We start from the raw sequence: 23,549 nt of genomic DNA, 5'->3' as shown, positions 1-23,549 counted from the left end.
AAACATATATATATATTTAAGCAAACCATAATGTCAAATTATAAGTTCGATGGACATCCTCTAAAAGCAACACCCACTGTTTTATATAGCCTCTCGAGGAACACGATAATGCTTTGTGTATACGTTTTTCAAGACTATTGGAATAATTTTGTATTTCAAAATGTGTACAATAGTTATTTATTTAAAAAATATATGGATCTTTGAAACGAAAAATGGGCTAAAAAGAAGAGATCGAATCTTTAAAACAGAGAGAAAATCAACAATATCATACTTATAAGTACTATTTTACCAAGAAAATGGTAGTTTTAGAATTCATAAATAAATTGAAGAACTAAAAATACTAATCGAGACAATGAATAGCGTGAAAAAAAGCAATAAAAACCTTAAGTTATTGAACTATTCTATAGAAACAAATAAATTAAGACCTCATATATAAACTTTTAGAATGTTAGATTAGTAAATAAAGAGAATAACTCCTAACAAAAACTGAATACGTTGCTCAAAGAAATGATTCCCATAAAAAACATAGGCCAAAGTTTAGATGGGAGATTAAAGAGAGGCATACCTTTTACTTTTAAAATTAGTAATCAAAGAAAGGATTGAAAGAGAGATATTACATAGATGCTCTTATGCTTGTTCTTACATAGAGAGGCAGAAAGAGCTTCAATATATAGATAAGATTAAGTTAAATTAATTTTGAGGGTTTAGTTATTTTTTTTTGTTATTGTTATAATATTGTCTAAAGTAGGCTTTCGTACTTTTCTCTTTCGTTAATTTTGTGTTTTAATTTTAAGTAAAATGATAACACTTTGTTAATAATTACTAAAATCTCATTTTAAATACACTCAAATAACTTCATTTGTTTTGAAATGGTAATTGAATCACCATAGATTGAAATGACGAATTTAGAAAAATAAACGTATCATTTTCATCCAAATAGTTTACTATCAAGTCAAAATATATGCAAATTAATTCATTAGTCGTTTAATGTCTAGATCCATTTTCTTTAGCGACGGTTGAAATACATGATGTTGTTAGATGTAATATTAAGTTTCTATTTTGAAGTGAAGAAAAGTTAGTTTTAATAATCAAATTGACACTGTTTAATGTTTGAATGAGTTATAATTATATTTTTTTAATTCAGTAATGACATAAGGGATAAAATAATATTACTCTTTTTTTATATAACCAAAAATAAATTATTTAACTGTTACAAAATAATTGACAACACAAATTTATGGCTAACATATATTTTTCAGCATTACTAGGTATAAACAACGTGTAATGCAGGTTTATTTAATTTTATTTAAAAATTATTATAATTTTTAATTATTATTTAAATTTTAAATAAATAAACAATATCATATATTATAAAAGAATGATACAAACATATTTTTAAAAAATTAAGCTAAAATATTTTTCTATAGTTTTAAAAGAAATAAATAATAACACAATTTTTATTTAAAAAAATCGTTAAACTAAGAATCCGTTAAATACACATTTTTTACATATAAAAATATAATGCATTATAGTTTTAAAGTAAATTATTTGATGTTGTTTATTAGTTTTAAATTTAGTGTTTATAATCTTGACAAAAAAAAAATTTAGTGTTCATAATAATTTAAATTTTGGTATTTTTTATGTTTTGATTTATATATTATATATGGTAATTTTAATTTTAAAATTAATTTTTTTTCTAATTTTCTTTTAGAAAAAATATTCAATATAATAAAATATTAAGAAATTCTAAATTAAATGTATGAATTTAAAAAGTTTATTTATCAAATTTAATTATTTAATTAAAAAAAATTAAAACGAACAAAATTTATATATAAATATATATTAATGGCTAAAGTAATTAAAATAAGTAATTTCTTATTAAAAATCTTAATGACAAAATAAGAAAGATGTATATTTATGTCTAATGTCATTATTACATATATGTTTGGATAAATAAAATATATTAAATGAAAAAATAAATAATTAATAAAAGAAAAATAAATAAATTTAAACACAAATATTTATTATTTTTTTATTTTCAATTTATTTATCTTATTTAGATAGTTTTTATTTTTTTATTTTATTTAGATAATTTTAAAATTAATGGTGTTAAAAAAACAATAAAAAAATGTTAAATTTAACAGAAATAATAATTTTTGTTAAACTCACATTTATAATATATACAAATTTTATCATATAAAATTAAATTTATTGTACAAATGATTAAAAACATAGATGTAATTAATTAGTAGAAAATGAGATTTGTTATTATTTTTGTATGAGAAAATATATTAAATTTTCAAAAATAAAAACACAGAAGTTATAACAATTGAATTTTGGATTTTTAGCGTGAATACAATTGATTTTTTGAGATTTCTTTAAATTTTTTTGCCAATTCAATTATGAGATTTAAAAACATTAAATTGAATATTTTTTTTCCTGTTTTTTTAAGAAATTAATATTTTTTAACGAAACAAATAAATTTCTAAAAAAAAAACCCTAGAATTGATTTGATGATTTTGTAATTTTAAAGTCTTGGCGAATTTTTGGGAGTGAGTGTGATGTGAGTGACTTCAGTAGTTGAGTTGAGAGGATGAGAGTTGAGACATGTCGTTTAACGAATAGATGTCGCTGATGGGATAGCCGAAGCGCACGCGCATGCATAAGATGCCATCTTTCAAACGCGGCACATGACGGCGGGTACTTACTTGAAAGAGTCTTAGGTAACACTTGTATAAATACTCAATGCAGCGCAATAGGCCGCTTTGCGTTCTCTCAAACTCTACTGCTCCTCTTTCTTGGGATCACTCTGCTTCAACAAACATAATCTAAGGTAAACTTCCTATGTTTCTCTGTGCTTTTCCTTATCATCGCCGCTTATGATTTTGTATTAACTTCATTTTTATGAAAACGAAGAAATAAGAAGAAAGAAATCATGGAAAGATTCTTTCTAAGTCAGTGACTTATCCCAAATCGATGTTTGTGGGATTGTTTTGAATATTGTAATCAGATTCGATCAAGTTGTTGTTGTATTCTATGTTATGGGGCTTTTTTTTGTTTTTGTTTTGTCTGCCCAGTGTTCTATGGATGGTTAGTGCTTCCAATGGTTGGTTTTTTATTCACTTAAGACCCCACCGATCAAACCCTGTTGCAGATAATCATAATTCTGCAGCTTTTGATAATATGTTTTTTCTTACTCTTTCAAAGTGTTGGGACTTTTACGCTTCGTGAATGCAAGCGCCATTGTTTTCTGGGTGTTTTTGATGATTGTTGTAATGTGTGTTATTCGTAAAAGAAACGATAAAAGAATAGACTTAGCAATGCTTTTGACTGCTGATTTACAACTCAAGAAAATTTCATATAGTTTTATTATTCCAAAGAATCATGTATTAAAAATGAATTCATTTTCAATCTGTGCGTTAAAGATTATCGTCTCCGTCCTATGGATCCAGCAATTCTCAATAGCGAAGCAGCTGCCCCCAGAAAGGTTTGTCTGATACCCCACCTACGTTTGTCTCATTGCAATTCTGCCTATGATCATTGGTCTACTGAAAATCTGCTTTGATTGCTGCAGAGGAGATTTATACCAAAAGCACCCCCTCGCCGGATACCAAAACCTGAAGTTAAAACGTAGTCGTCTCATTTGCATGAGTATCTATATGTTACACATCTATGTCATTCATGGCAAACATTTTATTATATCTTGTCTCAACCTTTTTCTACAACTGCAGCGAAGCAGTCGAGGACAATGATGCTGACCAGGCTAGAGATTTGTTGAGACGCTTCAATGTACTACTAATTACATGATCTCCTATTCCAATTTCTTTTGAATGTTTAGATGTGGGGTTGGTGTTCTTTTGCTCTAAACTGTTCATGCTTGCATTTTGATGTTTTTTTCCTTCTCTTTCTTTGCATCTTTCGTAGGAAAATTCAACAAGGGCAAGGCCTAAAGTTGAAAAGAAAGGTAGTCGTTGTTACCTATCATGCTTGTCATTTTTCCCCTATGTCATTTTGAATTTATTTGACGATGTTTTACTTCCTAAATTATCAGTGACAGCTTCGCGAATTGCATTTGGTTATGGTGGTGCATCAACTACCATTAAATCATATGGTGCTCCTAAGGGTGGTAGCAACAATCATCAAGGTTCAGCTTCCAATGGTATGTGATGCATTGTTGCAGTTTTCCTTATTTGCAGTATATGTGATGTTTCTAGTGTATAACACTCAAAATAATTTTTAAACAGGTGGGACATTTCCACCGAATAGTCTAGAGGAGAAAGAGTACAAAGAGCCATGGGTATGTATTATCCCCATTGATGGTTTATAGTTTTCTGTTCTGAACTGTCTGTATCTCCCCTCGTTTTATGAAAATTTTGACAGTGGTTTCTGTTGGATGCTATTGCAGGATTACTACAGCTATTACCCTGCAACTCTTCCATTGAGGAGGCCATATTCTGGAAATCCAGGTAGGTACTAATTGCATTTTGCATAGTTTTTGAGTTCAGAGTTCATGTCCTATAATGTTGAGGGCTTTTTTCTTTTCCTCTGCTGCATTTAGTGCCATCTAACTTTTTGGTATTGTTGTAGAATTTCTTGATGAGGAGGAGTTTGGGGAAGATCCTGAAACCATAACCTATGAAGAAAGTTCAGATAGATCAGCAATGGAACTTGGTCTAATGGTTGGTGGTGATACCTTGACATTGATCAAATGTAACACGTGTAATATACTCAAATTTACTTTTGATGTTTTGTTCATAGGAGGAAAATCCAGAAACTAGTATGCTCTTTCTTCAGTTACCGCCAACCATGCCTCTGATGAAACAATTAGCTCCCAATGATGGCCAATCAGTAACTGAAAGCTTACGTGCACCTACGGCTGCGAACACTGTCCAGAAGTCCTGTGCTTTGAACGAGTTACCTGCCGGCTTAGTGGGTAAAATGCTTGTGTACAGAAGTGGTGCCATCAAGCTGAAGATTGGTGATACTCTTTATGATGTGAGTAGAGTTTTCAGCTAAAGCTTTTAATGAGTATCCAATCAACCAAAACCACAATGATTATATACACATCATTATTGTCATTTTCTTAGCTTATTAAATTTCCTAAACTAAGTTAAGCTAAATATATATTTTAAAATTAATGGATGCAGGTCTCCTCAGGTATGGATTGTGTTTTTTCTCAGGATGTTGTGGCTATTAATAATGCTGAGAAGCACTGTTGCATTGTTGGGGAGCTCAACAAGCGAGCCGTCGTAACCCCTGACATAAAATCCATTTTAGACAGTATAGATGATTTGTGATTGTTGCTGCTCATTTCCGACACAATTTTGGCTTATATATGATTCATTAAAAAGTATTCTTTTATATGAAAATTATAGGAGTTCAAATTACTTTCCTTAAGCTTCTATTTCGTTTGAAAGAGAGAACATAGATGAGAGGTTCCAATGTAAAGGCAAAATGGTTTTCATTTAACATGTATTTGCTGCGAGAATTCCTGTTGCATCAAAATATTATTCGGTTGTTATTCATGCCCTTTTTAATAAATGTCAAATTTTGAGATTACATGACTAGCAAAATTGGATGTGTGCTTATATATAGTACCGCCAAGTTTGTGTACTGCTTTAATGAAGAAAAAATAGCACTTTATATTAAAGTTTATCAAAGTACATTCTTCATTTTTGATACTTGATTGCATATCATGCTACATGAATCCTCATGGTATAATATTACATGACTCTTCTTTACTAATATTTGCTTTTTTTTTTTTAAGGATGATGAGTAGTTGATTTGAGAATTGAATTTTAAATAAATTCATATAAGAAGACATAATACTATCATGCCTATTGTCAAACATAACTGTCACCAATGAAAAACCCAATGTTGGACCTCTCATCACATCAAACCTCTACACAATCTCACACACGCATTTGTGATTCACAAACCACATTATTTCTATTATTAATAAAACCTTAAAATGCAAACTAGCTGCAAGCTTAGAGCTTGTGCAATTTAACATGGGCTCCATGTTGTGGTTGAAGAGTCATAACAGTATAAGGAGCATGAGTATAGGAAGGTGAAAGCTCCAGCGAGAAGTGCTGTAGAATTGTAGCCACTGCAATCTTTGCTTCTATCATAGCAAAATTTTGTCCAATGCAGGTCCTTGGACCCCATCCAAAGGGAAAGAAGGCTAGCTGGTCCTTACACGCCTTTGAAATTCCTTCAGAGAATCTTTCAGGTTTGAATTCTTCTGCATCCTCGCCCCAGAGTTCAGGATCATGATGGAGGAGTAGTGTAGGTAGGTTAAGATCCACTCCAGCTGGAATGGTGATATGCCCTATTTTTGTTTCCTTGTAGGCATGTTGATACTGAGCAATCACAGGTGGATATAACCTTAACACTTCATTCAGTATCATTGTTACCTGCATAATTTTTTTTGCATTATAAACTGGTTAAATGCATAGCATATGTAGCTTTTAGGATTTAGAAAGAAGATAACGTTGAGGTGAATACTCACAATCTTGAGGTGGCTTATATCTTCAAAACTAGGCTCTTTCTTCCCACAAACTTCCAGGATTTCGTCTCTTGCCTTTTCCTGCCATTCAGGGTGCATAGCTAAGACTATAATTGTCCATGTTAACCAGGTTGATGTTGTCTCTTGACCAGCAAGGTAGAATTGTTTGCACTCCTCTATTACTTCTTCAAGAGTCATTCCATTACTTTTCTTGCTGATTGTGTGTTCTGGTAAAGAATTCTGGTTGTTAGATTGTAGCAGTAGGCCTAGCAAGTCATCAACCTTGGATTGTCCTGTTCTCATTGCATTCATTTTGCTCTCGACTATTTTTCTTAGTATCGATGTGATCTCTTTGTCCAACTGTTTTCTCCTTCGGTTCTTTTTGGTTGGAACAAACCTATGCACAGAAGTTAATAAAGTAAAAATCATTAGATCTTCCTTCTTTTTTGGAATAGATATTTTTATATAAATAAAAGTAAAAGTACTTGCACATCTAGTGATAGTAAAGTTGCACCTTAAACCAGGAATGTACACGCTCTGCATTGCTTCTAGTGTTAGCAATATCAGCTCTTTTTGAAGTTCAAACATCATCTTCCCTTCTTCATAGCTGCTCCCAAATGCTGCTCGAGAAATGACATCTGCGGTGAGTTTTTGAAATTCAACCCACATATCCACCTCACAAGTCCCTTGCATAGTAACCATGCTCTTCCATTCTCCTATCATCTTGCCACAGCTGACGGTAAATGCTGGTATCATCTCCTAAAAGAAAAAGAAAAAAAATACAACCTTGTTTTTAAGATAACTTGTTTTATGTATTCATTTCTTCAAGAATAAGGAAGAACTCCTAGTGTAAGACTGGAAAAGATATCAGAAATTGAGAATGAAACCTTCAGTCTCTCCAAGTGGAAAGCAGGATTTATTATCCTTCTATGCGTTGCCCACTCTTCACCATCCAGAACTGTCAGTCCTGCTTTAGTCAAAATCCGTATAATAGGGCTTATATAAGGCTTGCTGAAGTGACCTAGCTTGTTGGACAGAATTTCTTTGATCAACTCCGGATCGTTGATGATCAGCCTTGGTGTTGTTCCAAACCAAACCACTGATATGTTCCCTGTACAAATAAAAGGTAAGCTCTCTTATATACTATCAAAAACAATGTTTTTCGTATGAAACTAAAAAATTATATAGTATGTGACAGACATTTAGATGCCGTTTTATGTTACAAGAAATATACATGGTTAGAATTAGAAGGTGATTAGTATATATTGGCTGTACGTACCATATTTCTGTACAGTGGCTAGAGTGAATGGATCGACACGTGGAACGATCTCATGGGTTAGACTGAGGGGCTTGGTCCACGCCTCAGTTATCATTCTCACAAACTCTTTCACGTCCCCGACCAATGGCCTGTAAAGGGTGCCTCTGATTCCCTGTCGTTTAAAGTTCCTTTCTAGCCATTTGGGTTTCCACCAAATGATGTAGAAAGCTTTGGCAACACCATAGAGTAGCAGAGACAGTGAAGAGAGTGCAAGCAAATTTAGTACATAGGTTTCCATACTTCTGATCGAGGATCAGCTTAAGTTCTGTGTGTGTGTTTGGTAGCTTGGAAAATCAAACTTGAGGCTTTATAAGAAAGTTCTATGATGTTCTGTTTATGAAATTGTTTGGGTCTCAAGTTTTCAGTCAAAATTCCCAGTTCTCATAGTGTTGAGTTTAGGTAGGCGCTATGTTGATATTTATCATATTATATGTTCTGTGACTTTGACTAACTTATTCTTGGAGAAAAGGTACTCTTGACAGTTACAGTTTGGCTATGATCACGTGTCCTTGGCGTACGGAACAAGAATTTATAATAATAATAATAATAATAATAATAATAAAGAATTACCCCAAAGAAGAAGACAATAGAGGTGATGTAAAAGATGCAAGTCTCTAGAGTAGCCGAGCATGAAAACTTGTAAATCCTTATCTTTGTGTATTATATACTTTGTTGGCAAATAAACGTGGGTAACACGCGAATAGACACAATTGGATTAAAATGTTAGAACATTATAGGAATATAGTTAATTTTTATTTTTAGGTGTTGTTTGATAACACTTAATTTTTTTTTTGTTTAATTAATTAAAAATTTAAAAATTAAACATAAAATAAGTTTGGTAATTCTATTTTTATTTATTATTTTTTTAAATTTTTATTAAAATTTATTATATTTTGAAAATAGAATTTTTTCACTTTCAAAATTTTTTTAAACAATTTTTAATTTTTTTTTTCTTCTCTTCCTCAATTCAACACCTTATATTGTTAAACAAAAAATAAAAATAAAAGTTATCAAACACGTTTATTAATTTTTGTTTTTAAAAACAAAAATAGTTACCAAATATATTTTTATTTTTTAAAAATAAAGAAACAAAAATAAAATAATATTTCCATTTTTGTATTTAAAAAATTCAAAAACAAAAATTTTACCAATCAGGCCCTTAATTGTTGGAATATGTTTTAATCAAAAGCCTACAAGAAATTGTGTAGAATGTCTAGTGTTAGAAATATCAAGCCAGCCCACTCTAGTCAGGCCCATATCATAGAGCTACTAGAGGAAGACTAAGAAATTGGGAGCAACCCATAATTGACGAATGATTTCTATTAGAATATCAGAATTGGCATTTGTGCCTTGTAACAAACTTTTTTGTACTCATTCTATACGTGTACACTCTAGAATATTCTTTCTCTGTAAATTGCCTCAGTATATATAGTGAATACAATACCTTCGTCTCATTGAGCTGAGCTTTCTATCATTCTATTTGTGTATGTATCTCTATTTTCTAAGTTGGTATTAGAGCATTCTTGATGTGTGTCACGATCCATGGACAGCGATCAACAGACTCCTTCTCCGGTTGACGGTGGCTCTACTGTTCACGATGGCTCGGTTGCCTCTCAAACTCCCAACACTGTAACGAATGTTGCCTCTCAAGCTCTAGTTCCCGATGTGGTGGTTCCTCATTTCGGAAGCACGTTGAATTAGCCATTTGCCATGAAGTTGGATCGCAACAACTTCTCTTTGTGGAAAACTATGGTCTCTACCATAGTTCGTGGGCATCGTTTGGATGGGTATATGCGAGGTATGTTACCTAGACCCCAAGACTTTCTTCCTGCTTCTCCTGACTTCGATGGTAGTGTTAGTTCTATTGGATAGGTGAATCCTGCCTTTGATTAGTGGATCGTCAATGATTAGTTGTTACTCGACTGGCTCTATGGTTCCATGTATAAAGGCATCGCCTCCGATGTTATGGGATGTGACTCTTTCGCTTCTTTGTGGCGTGCCCTTGAAGCTCTGTTTGGTGCTCACTCTAAATCCAAGAGGGATGAGTATCACACCAAGATTCAAACAATAGGAAAGAGTGCCACTATGCCCGACTACTTGCGTCAGAAGAAACAATGGGCTAATGTCCTAGCCCTTGCTGGCAAACCTTACCCCGAGCGCTAGCTTGTCGCAAATGTCCTTTCAGGTTTGGACATTGATTACCTCCCTATTGTTGTGTTAATTGAAGCTCGTAGCTCTACTTTCTGGTAGGAGTTGCACGACATACTCCTCAGCTATGATAGTGAAATGGAGAGACTCAACTCCATTTCTAGTTCCAGCAAACTTCTGAGTTCATCCTTGACTCCCTCCGTAAACTTTTCCAATAAGGGTTCCTTTCCTGGTGTTGGTTGTGGCTCCTCGAGTTCCAAAGGTGGCTCTAACTCTAATGGGGCCACTCCAAACAGATCTCTTGGTCGTGGAGGAAAAAGTATTGGACCCCGACCCACATGTCAAGTGTGTGGCCGGTATGGGCATTCCGCTGCATACTGCTACAATCAGTATGATGAATCTTACATGGGTGCTGCTCCTACTAGCAACAAAAATAGCCAGCACAAGTCCTCAGGCAGTGCCTCTACCTTCGTTGCCTCTCCTGATGCTTTGGATCACGATGCCTGGTTTGCGGACAATAGTGCTAGCAACCACATTATTGCTGAGACCAACAAACTGAATCTGAAGGAGGTGTACAATGGTAAGGAGACTGTCATAGTTGGGAATGATAATCGTCTCCTAATTCAACATGTTAGTTGTGGTGCTTTACATACTCTTTCTGCTTCTCCTTTGCTTGTAAAAGAGCTTCTTCATGTTCCTCACATTACTAAAAGCTTGATGAGTATTTCAAAACCAACGGCAGATAATGATGTGTATGTTGAATTCTTCTCTAATTTTGTTTTGTGAAGGATAAGGAGACAAAGCAGGTGGTTCTCAATGGGAAGCTTAAGGATGGTCTCTATTAATTCGATATTCCTCCATCTGCCTCAGCTGTCTCGTCCAGTCCACCTTTGTCCTGTTTAACTTATTTTTCTGGTTTTTTAGTGTCCCTGAATGCTCATGTAACACAGCCAGTGGCTGCTTCTTCTTTCTGTTCAATCAAAGACCGATGGCATAGACGTTTAGGCCATCAGTCTAGTCAATTTTTAGATGTTGTTCTCAAAACTATCAATGAAAAGAATGTTAATCATGCTCTTAGTTTCTGTAATGCTTGTAAGTTAGGAAAATCACATTCATTACCTTTCAAAACTAACTCTAACCAAGCCCATTCACCTCTTGACCTTGTGCATACAGATGCATGGTTTCCTAAATACCCACCAGCCCAAGTCACCTGTGTCCATTCTAGTGCCCTCTTTGTCTGCTACTACTCCTGCCAACATCTTAGTACCCTCAGAAAATACTCCATCGAACACTTCTCCTAAGAATCGGACTGATAACTCTCATCTAAGCTCAAATAGCAAACCACCACCTGCACAATCATCTCCAAGTCCAAGCAAACTTCAGGTAGAAGAAACTGATCACATTATTTCTAGTTTTGAAATGACTGATAGGTCCAGTGGTGCATTATTAGCAAGTGAAAATGTGAGTTCATGCAGTGAGCATTTTACTGAATCCGAACATCCTTTGAGCAGTAAACATGTACCTGAATCAGTGAGACCAACTCACCGTATGGTGACAAGATCCAAGGCAGGAATCTTTAAGCTTAAGACATACATCGGACAATCTGGCTGGTTGAACTTCAGTGAAGAACCTGATTTGGTTGATGAGGCTTTGAGACATAATGTATGGAAGGATGCTATGACTGATGAATATGATGCTTTATTTAGAAACAGAACTTGGATTTTGGTTCCAAAAACACCTCACATGAATGTAGTTGGAAACAAGTGGGTGTTAAATTGTTAAGAAGAATGCAGATGGAATATTTCAAAGGTACAAGGCATGTTTGGTGGCTAAAGGTTTCAATCAAAGACCTGGTGTGGATTTTGGAGAAACGTTCAGTCCAGTTATAAAGGCTTCCACTGTTCGAATAGTACTCACCATAGCAGTAGCAAAGTCTTGGGATGTTAGGCAACTCGATATCAATAATGCCTTTCTAAATGGACGTCTTATGGAAGATGTCTACATGAGTCAACCTTGTGGTTTCGAAGATAAAATCAAGACATGCCATGTTTGCAAGTTGATTAAATCAATATATGGTTTGAGATAAACTCCAAGGGCGTGGTTTGGTAGGCTGAAATCAACACTAATTGGCTTCAAAAATTCTAAAGCAGATTCCTCACTCTTCTTCTATAGGTCAGCTACTCACATACTTTTGGTTCTTATTTATGTCGATGACATAATTGTAACTGGGAATGCCTCTAGAAAGCTGCAGCAGTTCACGCATAAACTAAATCAGATCTTTGCATTAAAGGATCTCGTCTCCTTACATTACTTCTTGGGGATAGAAGTACATAGAGATGAAACAGGTATGTACCTCAGCCAACCAAAATATGTTGAAGAATTATTGAAGAAGATGAAGATGCTTAATCTGAAACCATGTCCTACACCTATGGCAACTGGGAAGATGTTATCAATTTCAGATGGTGAGGCCTTGAAGAACCCGACTGAGTACAGGAGCATAATCGGAGGACTATAATATTTGACTTATACAAGACCTGACATAAGCTTTGCTGTAAACAAACTTAGTCAGTTCTTGAAGGCACCAACAATTGTACACTGGAGTGCAGCCAAAAGAATAATCAGATACCTCAAGGGAACAATTCATTATGGGCTGCATATTCGGCATCGTGACAGACTCACATTAACTGGCTTCTCAGACGCCGACTGGGCATGCTGCCCTGATGATAGGCGTTTAGTGGCAGGTCTTTGTGTCTATCTAGGCGACACCTTGGTATCATGGTCCTTTAAAAAGCAGCTAGTAGTATCGAGATCCAGCACAAAGTTGAAGTATAGAGCCCTTGCTTAAGTTGCTGCAGAAATTTCATGGATACAAGGATTATTATAAGAACTCAACTTTCCTTTAACCTCAACTCTGATTACCTAGTGTGATAACATGGGAGCCAGTGAACTTGCATCTAATCCTGTCTACCATGCTAGGACTAAACACATTGAACTAGACATACACTTTGTGCGAGACAAAGTCCTTGAGAAGACCCTTGAGATTAGATATATACCATCAAGTGAGATTGTAGATTGCCTTACCAAAAGCTTTTCACACATCCATTTTCGATTTCTAGTAGACAAACTAGGTGTGGTATCTACCCTACTTAGTTTGAGAGGGGATGTTAGAAATATCAAGTCAGCCCAATCTAGTCAAACCCATATCACATAGCTACTAAAGGAAGACCGAGAAATTGGGAGCAACCCATAATTGAAGAATGATTTCTATTAGAATATCAAAATTGACATTTGTGCCTTTTAACAAACTTTTTGTACTCATTCTATACATGTATACTCTAGAATATTCTTTATCTGTAAATTGCCTCAATATATATAGTGAATACAGTGCCTCAGTCTCATTGAGTTGTGCTTTCTATCATTCTATTTGTGTATTGTACGCCCTGAATATCCGCACGCACTTTGGCGAGCTAGAAAAGGGCCTAAATCGATCTGTCACGTGTCAACCGTCCACCCAGGGCTGTTTGTTATGGTCCCCTGAACAACTAACCTGAGCTGATGGATCATTTAGCTGCTCCTTGCTTGGAGCCATTGTGTCGACATAATAGAAGCCACGGGCTAGCGCCACATTGAGCTCGTGGTGCATCAGAGGTCTGATATACCCTCAAATCCTTATAAAGTCAACCACGCAATATAAATGTGCGAATACCAGACATCACGTGTCTGTTCTATTCCTGAATTCTTGGATACGCAATATAAACGTGCGTGTTCAGGCATCCCACGTCTGATTTGGGCCATGCGGCCCATTACTCATCTTTACCTATTGATTAGACCCAACTTCACTGTACTATAGAATATAAATATAAATCATTGATGTAACGGATATGATTTGAGGGATCAAAAGGGTCACGAGATGACCCTTTTCCCTTGCCCAGGGGTCAAGCTCCTATAAATACCAAAACCTTGGATAGTGCAAAGGGTTGGCTTCTCCTTGTAAAGTAAATACTTTGTGAGAAATAGTAAGGAGAGATCAATAATATTGACTGGTGGACTAGGGAGATTTTAACCTCCGAACCACCTAAAAAAGGAGTGACCATCTTTTCTTTGCAATTATCTTCCACATTCTCGATTATTATCATTTTCATGTTACGGTTTATCAATCAGTATTAATCCATCCTATTTATTCGTATAATTTACTGTTGGCGAAAAACCGCGTCGACATGTATATATCTTTGTTTTAAAAAAGGGTAATTTAGTCAATTTAAACATTTCGATTACGAATAATACAAACAAAATAAAATGATTATAATTCCTAATATGTACTGTTATCCCCATTTCCTGTCGTGGGCCTGGGACGATGGTCCAGGCCCATGGTCTGGGCGTTCGGATATGGGCCTAGCCCAGGCCCGCTTGGTACGGGAGTATTCAAGGGCTACGACCCAAGTGTAGTTCCGGACCCGGATGGTGTCCGGGAAGGTGATTCAGGACAGTATCCCAAGAGATGTATGGTCAGCTGGGATTACGGTCGGAGCGTATGCAAAAACGATCCCGGAGCCCGGTAAATGGTCCGGGCCCCTGGTAAACGAAGAAGGACAAAGGTAAACGAACCTGGATCAATTCCTCCCGGTTAGCAAGGAAAAGCATCCGTGACCCTGAAGCCGCCCCACGATGTGTGGGGGTTGTCCCCACTTTTCACCTGCAGAAAAGGCCACCTTGGGATTGCACGCCGCTGTTTCAGACCTGAGCTGCCAAGTACACTGACTGGTTTTGTCCCCTGAATCTGCCTCGTAACTCGGAGTGCCCAGACCAAAAGCACCATTTTGTCGAGCGAAATATAGTTCTTGGGTCGCCCCATTGGGCCTTAATTATTCTTGGGCCTGTGTACTTTTATCTTTTGTATTGGGCTTCTGCCAGAGAAGCCAAGAGTATCCACATCTTTGATGGGCCCGGGTCATACCCGTCCCAGACCCAGTGTTCCTATGAGCCTATAAATACAGGCGATAGAGCACTGAAAAAAGGACATCTCTTCGACTTGTATACAGTTACTCTGTCAAAACATAGAGAGAACTTCCATTGTAAAAGACTTTCCAAGCTCTAATACAACTGACTCGTGGATTAAGGCTCATTAACTCCCCAACCACGTAAAAATCTTGTGTTAATCTCCTAAATTCCATATCATTAGTCTTAGCTAATATTCATTAGTTTAGTTTCCGAAAATCTCGGTAAACATTTTGGGTGCTTTCATTGAGAGCCTGAGAAAGTTAGCGCTAACACCAAGCCTCTACTACAATGGTGAATACACGACACACCACTTTCGACCCTAGTAATCCAGAGCAGGGCAATGGAGATCCGTTGCCTTCCCAGCATCTTCCTCAGAATCCGCCTGAGAACGCTCCTCCTCAAACATCTCACCATAACGAGTCACAAGACTATGAGGGTGGGACAGAGTATGAAGAGGAGAACGAGGAGGAATATTATGAAGAGGAAAATGAGGGGGAGTACCACGATGAAGCTGCGGATCCTGAGATCCCAGAAGGAGAGCCCAACCAGCAGGACCTGGAGGTGACTAGATTGAGGCAGCAAGTCCTGGACCAGGAGGCCAGGATTGCTGAGCAAGCGGAGGCGCATCGGTGGATGCAAGAGTCTCTCCAAGCCCTGCAGGCATCATAGTCGCGCAGGGTCTGGCGACCAATCCCCTAGCTGGCCCACTTCCGGGAGCGCAACAGCCCGCTTTGCAAGCCCGAGTCGGGGTCCCCGAAGAAGCGAGGTCGACCTTTCCCCCGAAGCAGTTTCCTGAGCTAGCCCCAGGAAACCCGGACAGGGAGAAAAGGGAGGCCGGTGGAAAGACCCGAGAAAAGAACACCCCTGTCACGAAAGCCGGGACCCGTTCCATGCCGCTCCCTAGGAAAGAAAAGGTGCGCCCCGTCCCAGGACGGGGCCACTCGATCGATCCGCAGGGGACGCGGCTGCAGAACGCATGGCCCCGGCACGCCCCAGGGCGAGACGAACGGGAAAGGTCTTTGCACCCAAGCGCCTCGGTAAACAAAAACCGTCGGGAACGGCCGCGTAGCGAGGAGCATCATGCCCTTAGTTCAGGGGACGACACTTCCAGGATAGACCTACGCGACGGGCTGAACGCTCGGAAAGAGCGGGCCCGTAAGGAAAAGATCCTCCCCCGAGGTGGTGACCTTAGGAATAACATCAACGACAGGAGGAATGAAAGAATCCCCTTGGAGGATGGCACGGCCAGGCAGCTCATGGAGCAGCTGGCCGCTTTGAAAAAGGTCACAGACCGCTTGGTCCGCAAGCAGGAAGGTGCGGATACCGACTCCGATGAAGAGGATAAAGAGCCCTGCGTGAGGCACATCCTGGACGCTGTACTCCCCAAGGGGTTCAAGATGCCAAGCCTCACCGCCTATACCGGATACACCGACCCCAGGGACCATCTATCCCGATACAGCCGACTTATGACGGTGGCCCACGTCAGTGACCACGACAAGTGCCTCTGTTTCTCGATCACTCTAGGTGGTCTCGCCGAGGAATGGTGGAAAAGACTTAAGCCGGGATCCATTCAATCCTGGTCAGGACTGCAGTCAGCGTTTCGGAAGCAGTTCGTGGCCGCCATGAGGATGGACAAGAAGCTCAGATCCAGGCTTTTGGATGTCCTCCGGCACCACAGCCCAGCATCCAAGCGTTCCCGAGGTACGGGGTACAGTTCCCGACGTAATCCTATGTCGCGCCCCTGATCGCCCTGGGACCGGCCGTTACTCCTGGAATCACCTACACCCCTACGGTGTACGGTCCCACCTCTTCGGGATATGCCCTGGCCCAATCCGCCCACTTCTCCGGATATGGGGCCGCACCGGCGTGGCACAGCGTCCCCCCCTTGGGGCTCAGCAGTTGCAAGTAGGAGTGATAGAAGCAAGCGTAAACCCCTCCCGTGGGAAACGATCTGGCAAAGGCCAAAACCGGCCTGAGCTGACCAAGAAAGGAAAAAGGGGCTACGAACCCCAATATTCAGAATACACCAATTTGGTGAACACCAGGGAGAATATCTACCTGGCCACAAAAATGGCGGTTCACTATCGGAAGCCTAGCCCCATGTTCAAGGGGGGAAGATATCCGAGGGATACCAGCAAAAGGTGCGCCTACCATAAGGATGTGGGCCACACTACCGAAGAATGCCGGCAGCTCAAGGACGAGATCGAAAATCTCATTAAGCTGGGGCATCTCCACCAGTGGGTCAAGATGCCCGTGGGAGTCCAGAGCTTGTCAACAGTTCCCAGACAACCCACGATCCCGGGAGCACCCAGGGCATACCCGCCTCAAGGAGGGTATGCACAGGGACCGACAGCACAGACCCCTTAGGGGCCCCCGTCGCGCAAGCTCCTGGCCCTGGAATTCCTTACCCATCCGGGACAACACCCCCTCGAGTAGACGGGCATGTGGCCATCATCTCGGGCGTACCTCACCTGGGAGGACCGTCTAGGAACGACCAAAAGCGCTACCTAAGCGAACTGGACCATGATCAGGAGGTGTGCGCCCTTGTCTAGGCCCCGGCTCAGCGCCCAAAGTTAATGAACCTCCCCATCACCTTCACGGAAGACGACCCCCGCAACGTCCATTTCCTGCACCATGACCCACTGATCATAGATGCGCAAATCGCCAACAAGTTGGTGTCCCGGGTGTTGGTGGATGACGGAAGCTCCGTCAACCTCTTATTCAAGCCCGCTTTCACTGCCATTGACTTGACTGAAGCGGATCTGGCATCGTGCCCGACCCAGATTTACGGCTTCAACGGAGACGCACTACTCCCCATGGGGAAGATCCAGTTGCCTGTAACGTTGGGAAGTGAGTTGCTGCACTCGTTCAAGTTCTGCACCTTCATGGTGGTGGACTGCCCCACCGCTTACAACGTCATTTTTGACCGGCTCGCATTAGTCGAATTCGGGGCCATCACCTCTATCCATCATCTTTGCATGAAGTTCCCTTGCGACAACGGAGGGGTGGGGACTGTCTGCATGAAGTGCTACCATGTGTCCGCCCGGCCAATATATATGGTCTAGGACGAGCTCGTTGAGGACTTCATCGACCCGATTCCTCCCCCCTGCTGATAGAGCGATCCGGGAAGAAGATGACCTGGACCCGAGGATAGGGGACGACCGCGTCCTGGAGCCAATGGACGAGATTGAAGAGGTGTGCATCAGCGACACCAATCCGGCCAGGGTCATCCAAGTTGGGAAAAATCTGCCGGCAGATGTTCAAGCCGCCATCATCACCCAAGTTAAGGAGAACCAGGATATTCTGACCTGGTCTCACTCGGACATGACGGGGATCGACCGCAACATCATCTGCCACGCGTTGAGTATCGACCCGAACGCGACCCCGGTTCGCCAAAAGCGAAGGCCCTTGGGGACGGAGAGGGCTGAGGCCCTTAAGATGAAAGTAGAGAAGCTGTCTTCAATCAACTTCATACGCGAGGCTGTATACCCCATGTGGCTAGCCAATCCCGTTCTGGTGCCGAAACCGAACGGAACATGGAGAACGTGCATCGATTTCACGAATCTCAACAAAGCTTGTCCAAAGGATTGTTTCCCGCTACCCAGGATCGACCAAATGGTGGATGCTACGTCCGGGTACGAGATCTTAAGCTTCATGGACGCTTACTCCAGCTACAATCAGATCTCTATGCATGTGGCAGATCAGGAGCACAACAGTTTCCAAACCGACAAGGGGATATACTGCTACATCGTCATGCCCTTCGGACTGAAAAACACCGGGGCAACCTATCAAAGGCTTGTCAATCGAATGTTCCGGGCCCAGCTAGGGCGAAACATGGAAGTCTATATCGATGATATGATGGTCAAATCCAAGACGTCTAGGAAGCATTCGGACGACCTGGCTGAAGCTTTCACAGTCATTCGGAAGTACGGGATGAAGCTTAATCCCAAGAAGTGCACTTTTGGCGTGGCCTCCGGGAAGTTCCTGGGCTTCATAGTGAGCTTCTGGGGAATAGAGGCCAATCCGGATAAGATCAAGGCACTGATTGATATGCCCTCTCCCCGGAAGCATAAGGACGTGCAAAGCCTGACCGGGCGGATAGCCGCCTTAAGCCGTTTTGTTTCCAAAGCCACGGACAAGTGCATCCCATTCTTTAATGTCCTTCGGGGAAGCCAGCGGTTCGAATGGTCAGTCGAGTGCGAAGAAGCTTTTCGGAAACTGAAAGAGCACATGGCCCAAGCTCTGATCCTGGCAAAGCCGGTGGACGGGGAGCCTCTGTACCTCTATCTGGCAGTGACCGAGCATGCGATCAGCGCCGCGCTGGTATGGGAGGAGGAAAGGACGCAGCTCCCGGTGTACTACGTGAGTAAGCAATTGTTGGGCGTTGAGTCTCGGTATCCATTAATCGAGAAGCTGACCTTTTGCCTGCTGATGGCGTCTCGGAAACTCCGACCTTACTTCCAGGCCCACGCCATAAAGGTCCTGACCAACCACCCCCTGCGGCAAGTGTTACAGAAGCCCGAGTCATCGGGAAGACTCCTAAAGTGGGCCATGGAACTAAGTCAGTTCGATATATCCTACATCCCTAGGGTGTCCATCAAGGGGCAGGCCCTAGTCGATTTCATCGTTGAGTGTTCCAGGGTATCTTAAGAAGATGATGATCCCAAGGTCCCCGCGGCGCTCGTATGGAAGGTCTTCGTGGACGGGGCCTCGAATGAGAACGGGGCCGGGACCGGGATCATCTTGGTATCACCACAAGGACACCAATTACAAAATGCCCTTTGTTTCCAGTTTAAAGCATCGAACAACGAAGCAGAGCACAAAGCTGTCTTAGTCGGGCTGCGTTTGGCCCGGGAAGTAGGGGCCGCGAACCTGGAAATCTACAGCGATTCCCAGCTGGTTGTCAGGAAAATCTTGGGGGAATATCAAACTAAGGGAGAGAGAATGGCGGCTTATGTGACCCATACGAGAGAGATGCTGCAGGCGTTCACAACGCACTCCATCCGCCAGATCCCCAGAGAGCAAAATGTCTTCGCGGACACACTAGCAAAGCTGGCCACCGATGCCGAAGTAGAATTTGCCGGGTTAGTCCCCGTCAACCATCTCCCCGTCCTGAGCATCAGAGCCCTCGCGGTCCACACCGTTGACCACTCCACGTCTTGGATGGGACCACTTATCCACTATCTGACAACTGGGGAGGTGCCAACAGACAGGGCCGCGGCCAGGAAGCTTCAGTACCAGATCCACCGGTATGTCATGATGGATGGAAAACTCTATCACCGGGGTTTATCCATGCCTTACCTCAGGTGTGTGTCCGGGACAGAGCTAAGCGCCATCATGCATGAAGTGCACGAAGGCTTTTGCGGAGATCATACAACTGGGCCCAGTCTATCCAAAAAGATCCTGTGCCAAGGATACTTCTGGTCCAACAGGTCCGCCGCCAAGGGGGCCGTGTCCTGCCCAAGCTTAGGGCGGAATCCTGTCTCGGTAGCGGGCCAATCCACGATGGGCTGAGGGGCGCTGAACGCCGCCGGACGCTCCGCGAACTCGACCTGACGACGAATCGTCAGGGCCTTGTAAGTCTCGTCTCTCCAGCCCCGGCCATTCTCCCAGGTCCGTGTGATCAACCGGGACTGCTCGTCCCGCACGACAGCTTCCCCCTCATCGAGTAGTGCCGGACGTATGGGGAGGGCCGGTAGTGCGGGAATCTCTTTCGCAGCGAGCCGACTCTCGTTATGTGACTCGTCGGCCGAGCTAGCCCGCCTCGTCCGGGGCCTCTTCTTCCCGGTGTTTGCCTCCTTAGCGCCAGTGTCTGGGCCCCTTTTCCCAGAACTTCGGCTGGCCGTGGTACCCGTCTCCAAGTCAATAACCGGGTGTTGGGCAAAGCCGGAGACTGCAGCCGGGTCCACAGCCTGGATGGGGACCATGACAAGCGCTCCCCCACTAGGTCGAGTTTCCGTTCCTGGCGCCTCCTTGTTGAGGTTCGGGTCCGGGCCTGCTGCTTCGTTGGTTTTTCTAGCAGCCTTCCTGGCCGCCGGTCCTTGAGGAGCTGCCTCATTTCGCTCGCGGGAGTAGACATACCGGAGTCTCCTGCAAAAACTAAAAAAAGAGTTAGTACGATTAAACAAGAAAATCAAAATCAAAACTGAAAGTGACCCAGGATGAACCTTCATCTAAGCCCTGGGCGCGACTCAACTCATCTAACGCGAAGGAATGGAATCGATCCCCAATGTCGTCCGGGTTCAAAAAATTCCCGTACTGAAGGAACCTAGACAAGAACATGAGAACCTCCGAGCCTACGGGGACGGGAGACGAAGGTCTCATCTCCCCGTCAGCCCCGAACGCGGGGCCTCGGAGTGCTAGCCTATCCCTAGCTAAGTCCCCGACTTGGGGAGTTACCTCACCCCGATACGCTAGCCCTGGGGGTCCCCGTGTTCGGTAGGGCATCCTCGAAGAGCTCTTCCAGCTCCTCCGAAGTGGCCGCCTTCGTCTGGGCCAGGTCCTCTTTTCGCTTGGCCGCGTCGGCTCGCATTGCCTTCTCCACTTCTGCAATGTGGTCCAGGGCCAGCTGTTCTCGGATGGTGACATTCTTCTCGCATTGGATCCATCGAAGGTTCAGGATGACAATAGTTTGGTGGGCCGCGAGCATCCCGACCAATCGGAGGTTGTCCGTGGTGACGTAGCCTCCTACGTCCAGGTCGTCCGCGCTCAGCCCGGAATAGTACCTCCTCCGTTCCAGGATGAACTGGGTGAGGGGAGTCTGGGCGAAGGGTCCTGCCACCCGGAGTAACACGATGAGAAATGGAGAAAAAGAAAGAAAAAAAATAAAAATAAAGAGGAAAAGGATCGGGGAAGCACTTACCCACTCGCTGGAAGTCCAGCAGCAGCATGGGGTTATTCTCCACGAGGAACCCGGACGTCATGAACCAGTAGTGACGGACGTCCGGGGGATGCTTCCAAGAGCTGGTGGGAGCGGGATAGTTACCTTGCGTGTAACGACCCAAATTTGCTAATAAGGCTTAAAGGCCTTGATTAGTGTGCCAGGAGGGCATAACTGGGATTAGATTGAATGCTATTGATTTAAATGCGTAAATATATGATTAATTGTGTGCTTATGATAATTGATGATAATAAATGATGATGTGATATAAATGTTTGAGATATATGCGAGAACCACATTATGATGTGGATAATTCTGCAGCCGGCGACTCGAGGCGATCCTAGGGCTAGATAGCGGGAAAAGTCACAACGGGGTATTATAATTGACTTTGGACAAGTCAGGGGTATTTTAGGTATCAGGTAGTGATTTAGACTATCGGGTGATGAAAATAAATAATTGGAGATATATTTGAGGTTAGGATGTCTAGGCGGGATTATTGGGGAATTTTACCGTTTTGGCCTCGGGGACGTTTCCGGTACCCCGAGCTTTGGGATTAGTCTAATAAACTAAGGATATCCTTGGAAGACTTAGAAGATACTAGACAGAAAAGTGTAAACCGACCTTAACTCTCCTTTTCTCTCTCTTCTCTCTTAGCAAAGGAAGAACTACTGAACTTGAGAGGGAATTGCTAGAATTAAGCTAAAATTTGGGGAAATAGTCTGGAGGATTAGCCTAGGAATTGATCAAGGTCTGAGCTAGTGCTAAGGTAAGTTTTGAATTTTCGTTTTTGGGGTTAGGAACTTAAAGAAATGGCTGAGTTTTAAATGGTTATGGTTTTGATATTCAAGGTGGAAATTGAGGCTTGAAACTTTGAAGATAGGTCAGGGGACTCTTGTAGAATCGATTCTACAGCTGAGGTAAGGTTTAATTTAAAGTTTGATGGTTGAATTTGAGAGTTTCCATGACTGGTTTTGAGTTCTGTGGGTTTGAAATTTTAGAAGTTGGAATTGGGGTTTTGGTGAGTCTTGGGTTGGATTGTGTTGCTTAAATAATTCTAATGTTGTTATTATCAATTGGTTTTGAGTTAGGGGCTTTGGGGTGGCTTAAGGTGAGGTTTAGGGATTGAAAATGGTGGTTTTTTCTGGGTTCGAAGGGTCGGGCTGCGGCATGGTTCTTGGTGAGCCGCGGCCCTTCGAAGTTGTTGCTTGCTGAGGAAGAAGGGCGGGCCGCGGCATGGCCCAAGCAATGCCGCGACCCTTACCTGTTTTTGGGCCTTAGTAGGTTCTGTTTGGGAGCCATGTCGCGGCATGGGTGGCCTATGCCGCGACGCTTAAGGGATTTTGGGATTTTAAGAATTTAGGCTTGGGAATTTAACCTAAGGTGCTCGGGGTTGAGTCTTTTACCATATTTGGTGAAGTTCAATGTTTCGAGTACTAGAACTTGGCTTGGAAACTCATTTAAGGTTGTTAATGGTGTCTTTCCTCATGGTTGTGACTAGGTGTCTAGCTAGGACTTGAGGATCGGATCGCGCTCAAGGAGTATCGCCCGTAACTAATTCATCTGAAAGCTAAAGGTAAGAAAACTGCACCCGGTTGTATGATTGTGATGGGACTAAGTGCTCCCGAGAGTTGCATCATGTCAATGTTGGTATTACGCCATGGGACATGTAAAAGCGGCCTAAGGGTGTCGTACATACT

The 23,549-nt window shown here is 41.9% G+C and overlaps 2 protein-coding genes across 2 annotated transcripts; one reads left to right on the top strand and one right to left on the bottom strand.

Moving 5' to 3' along the window:
• The first annotated feature begins 2,352 nt into the window (after nt 1-2,352).
• LOC133797283 (uncharacterized) lies at nt 2,353-5,559 on the top strand. Its single transcript, XM_062235141.1, has 11 exons — nt 2,353-2,833; nt 3,426-3,487; nt 3,575-3,630; nt 3,732-3,789; nt 3,925-3,964; nt 4,052-4,159; nt 4,245-4,297; nt 4,406-4,466; nt 4,588-4,679; nt 4,759-4,995; nt 5,148-5,559. Exons 2-11 carry the CDS (start codon nt 3,443-3,445, stop codon nt 5,295-5,297), a joined length of 900 nt encoding a protein of 299 aa, XP_062091125.1. The 5' UTR covers nt 2,353-2,833; nt 3,426-3,442; the 3' UTR covers nt 5,298-5,559.
• An 88-nt stretch (nt 5,560-5,647) lies between these two features.
• On the bottom strand, nt 5,648-8,090 carry LOC133797282 (cytochrome P450 CYP72A616-like). The gene is made up of 5 exons (XM_062235140.1): nt 7,788-8,090; nt 7,396-7,619; nt 7,023-7,267; nt 6,512-6,905; nt 5,648-6,416 (listed from the first exon to the last, which is right to left on the bottom strand). The coding sequence occupies exons 1-5, from the start codon at nt 8,062-8,064 to the stop codon at nt 5,991-5,993; spliced, it is 1,566 nt and encodes a 521-aa protein (XP_062091124.1). The 5' UTR covers nt 8,065-8,090; the 3' UTR covers nt 5,648-5,990.
• Nucleotides 8,091-23,549: the final 15,459 nt, after the last annotated feature.

The sequence above is a fragment of the Humulus lupulus genome, chromosome 8, assembly GCF_963169125.1.
Source record: "Humulus lupulus chromosome 8, drHumLupu1.1, whole genome shotgun sequence".
Lineage (NCBI taxonomy): Eukaryota > Viridiplantae > Streptophyta > Magnoliopsida > Rosales > Cannabaceae > Humulus > Humulus lupulus.
This window is presented reverse-complemented; position numbering and strand designations above follow the sequence as displayed.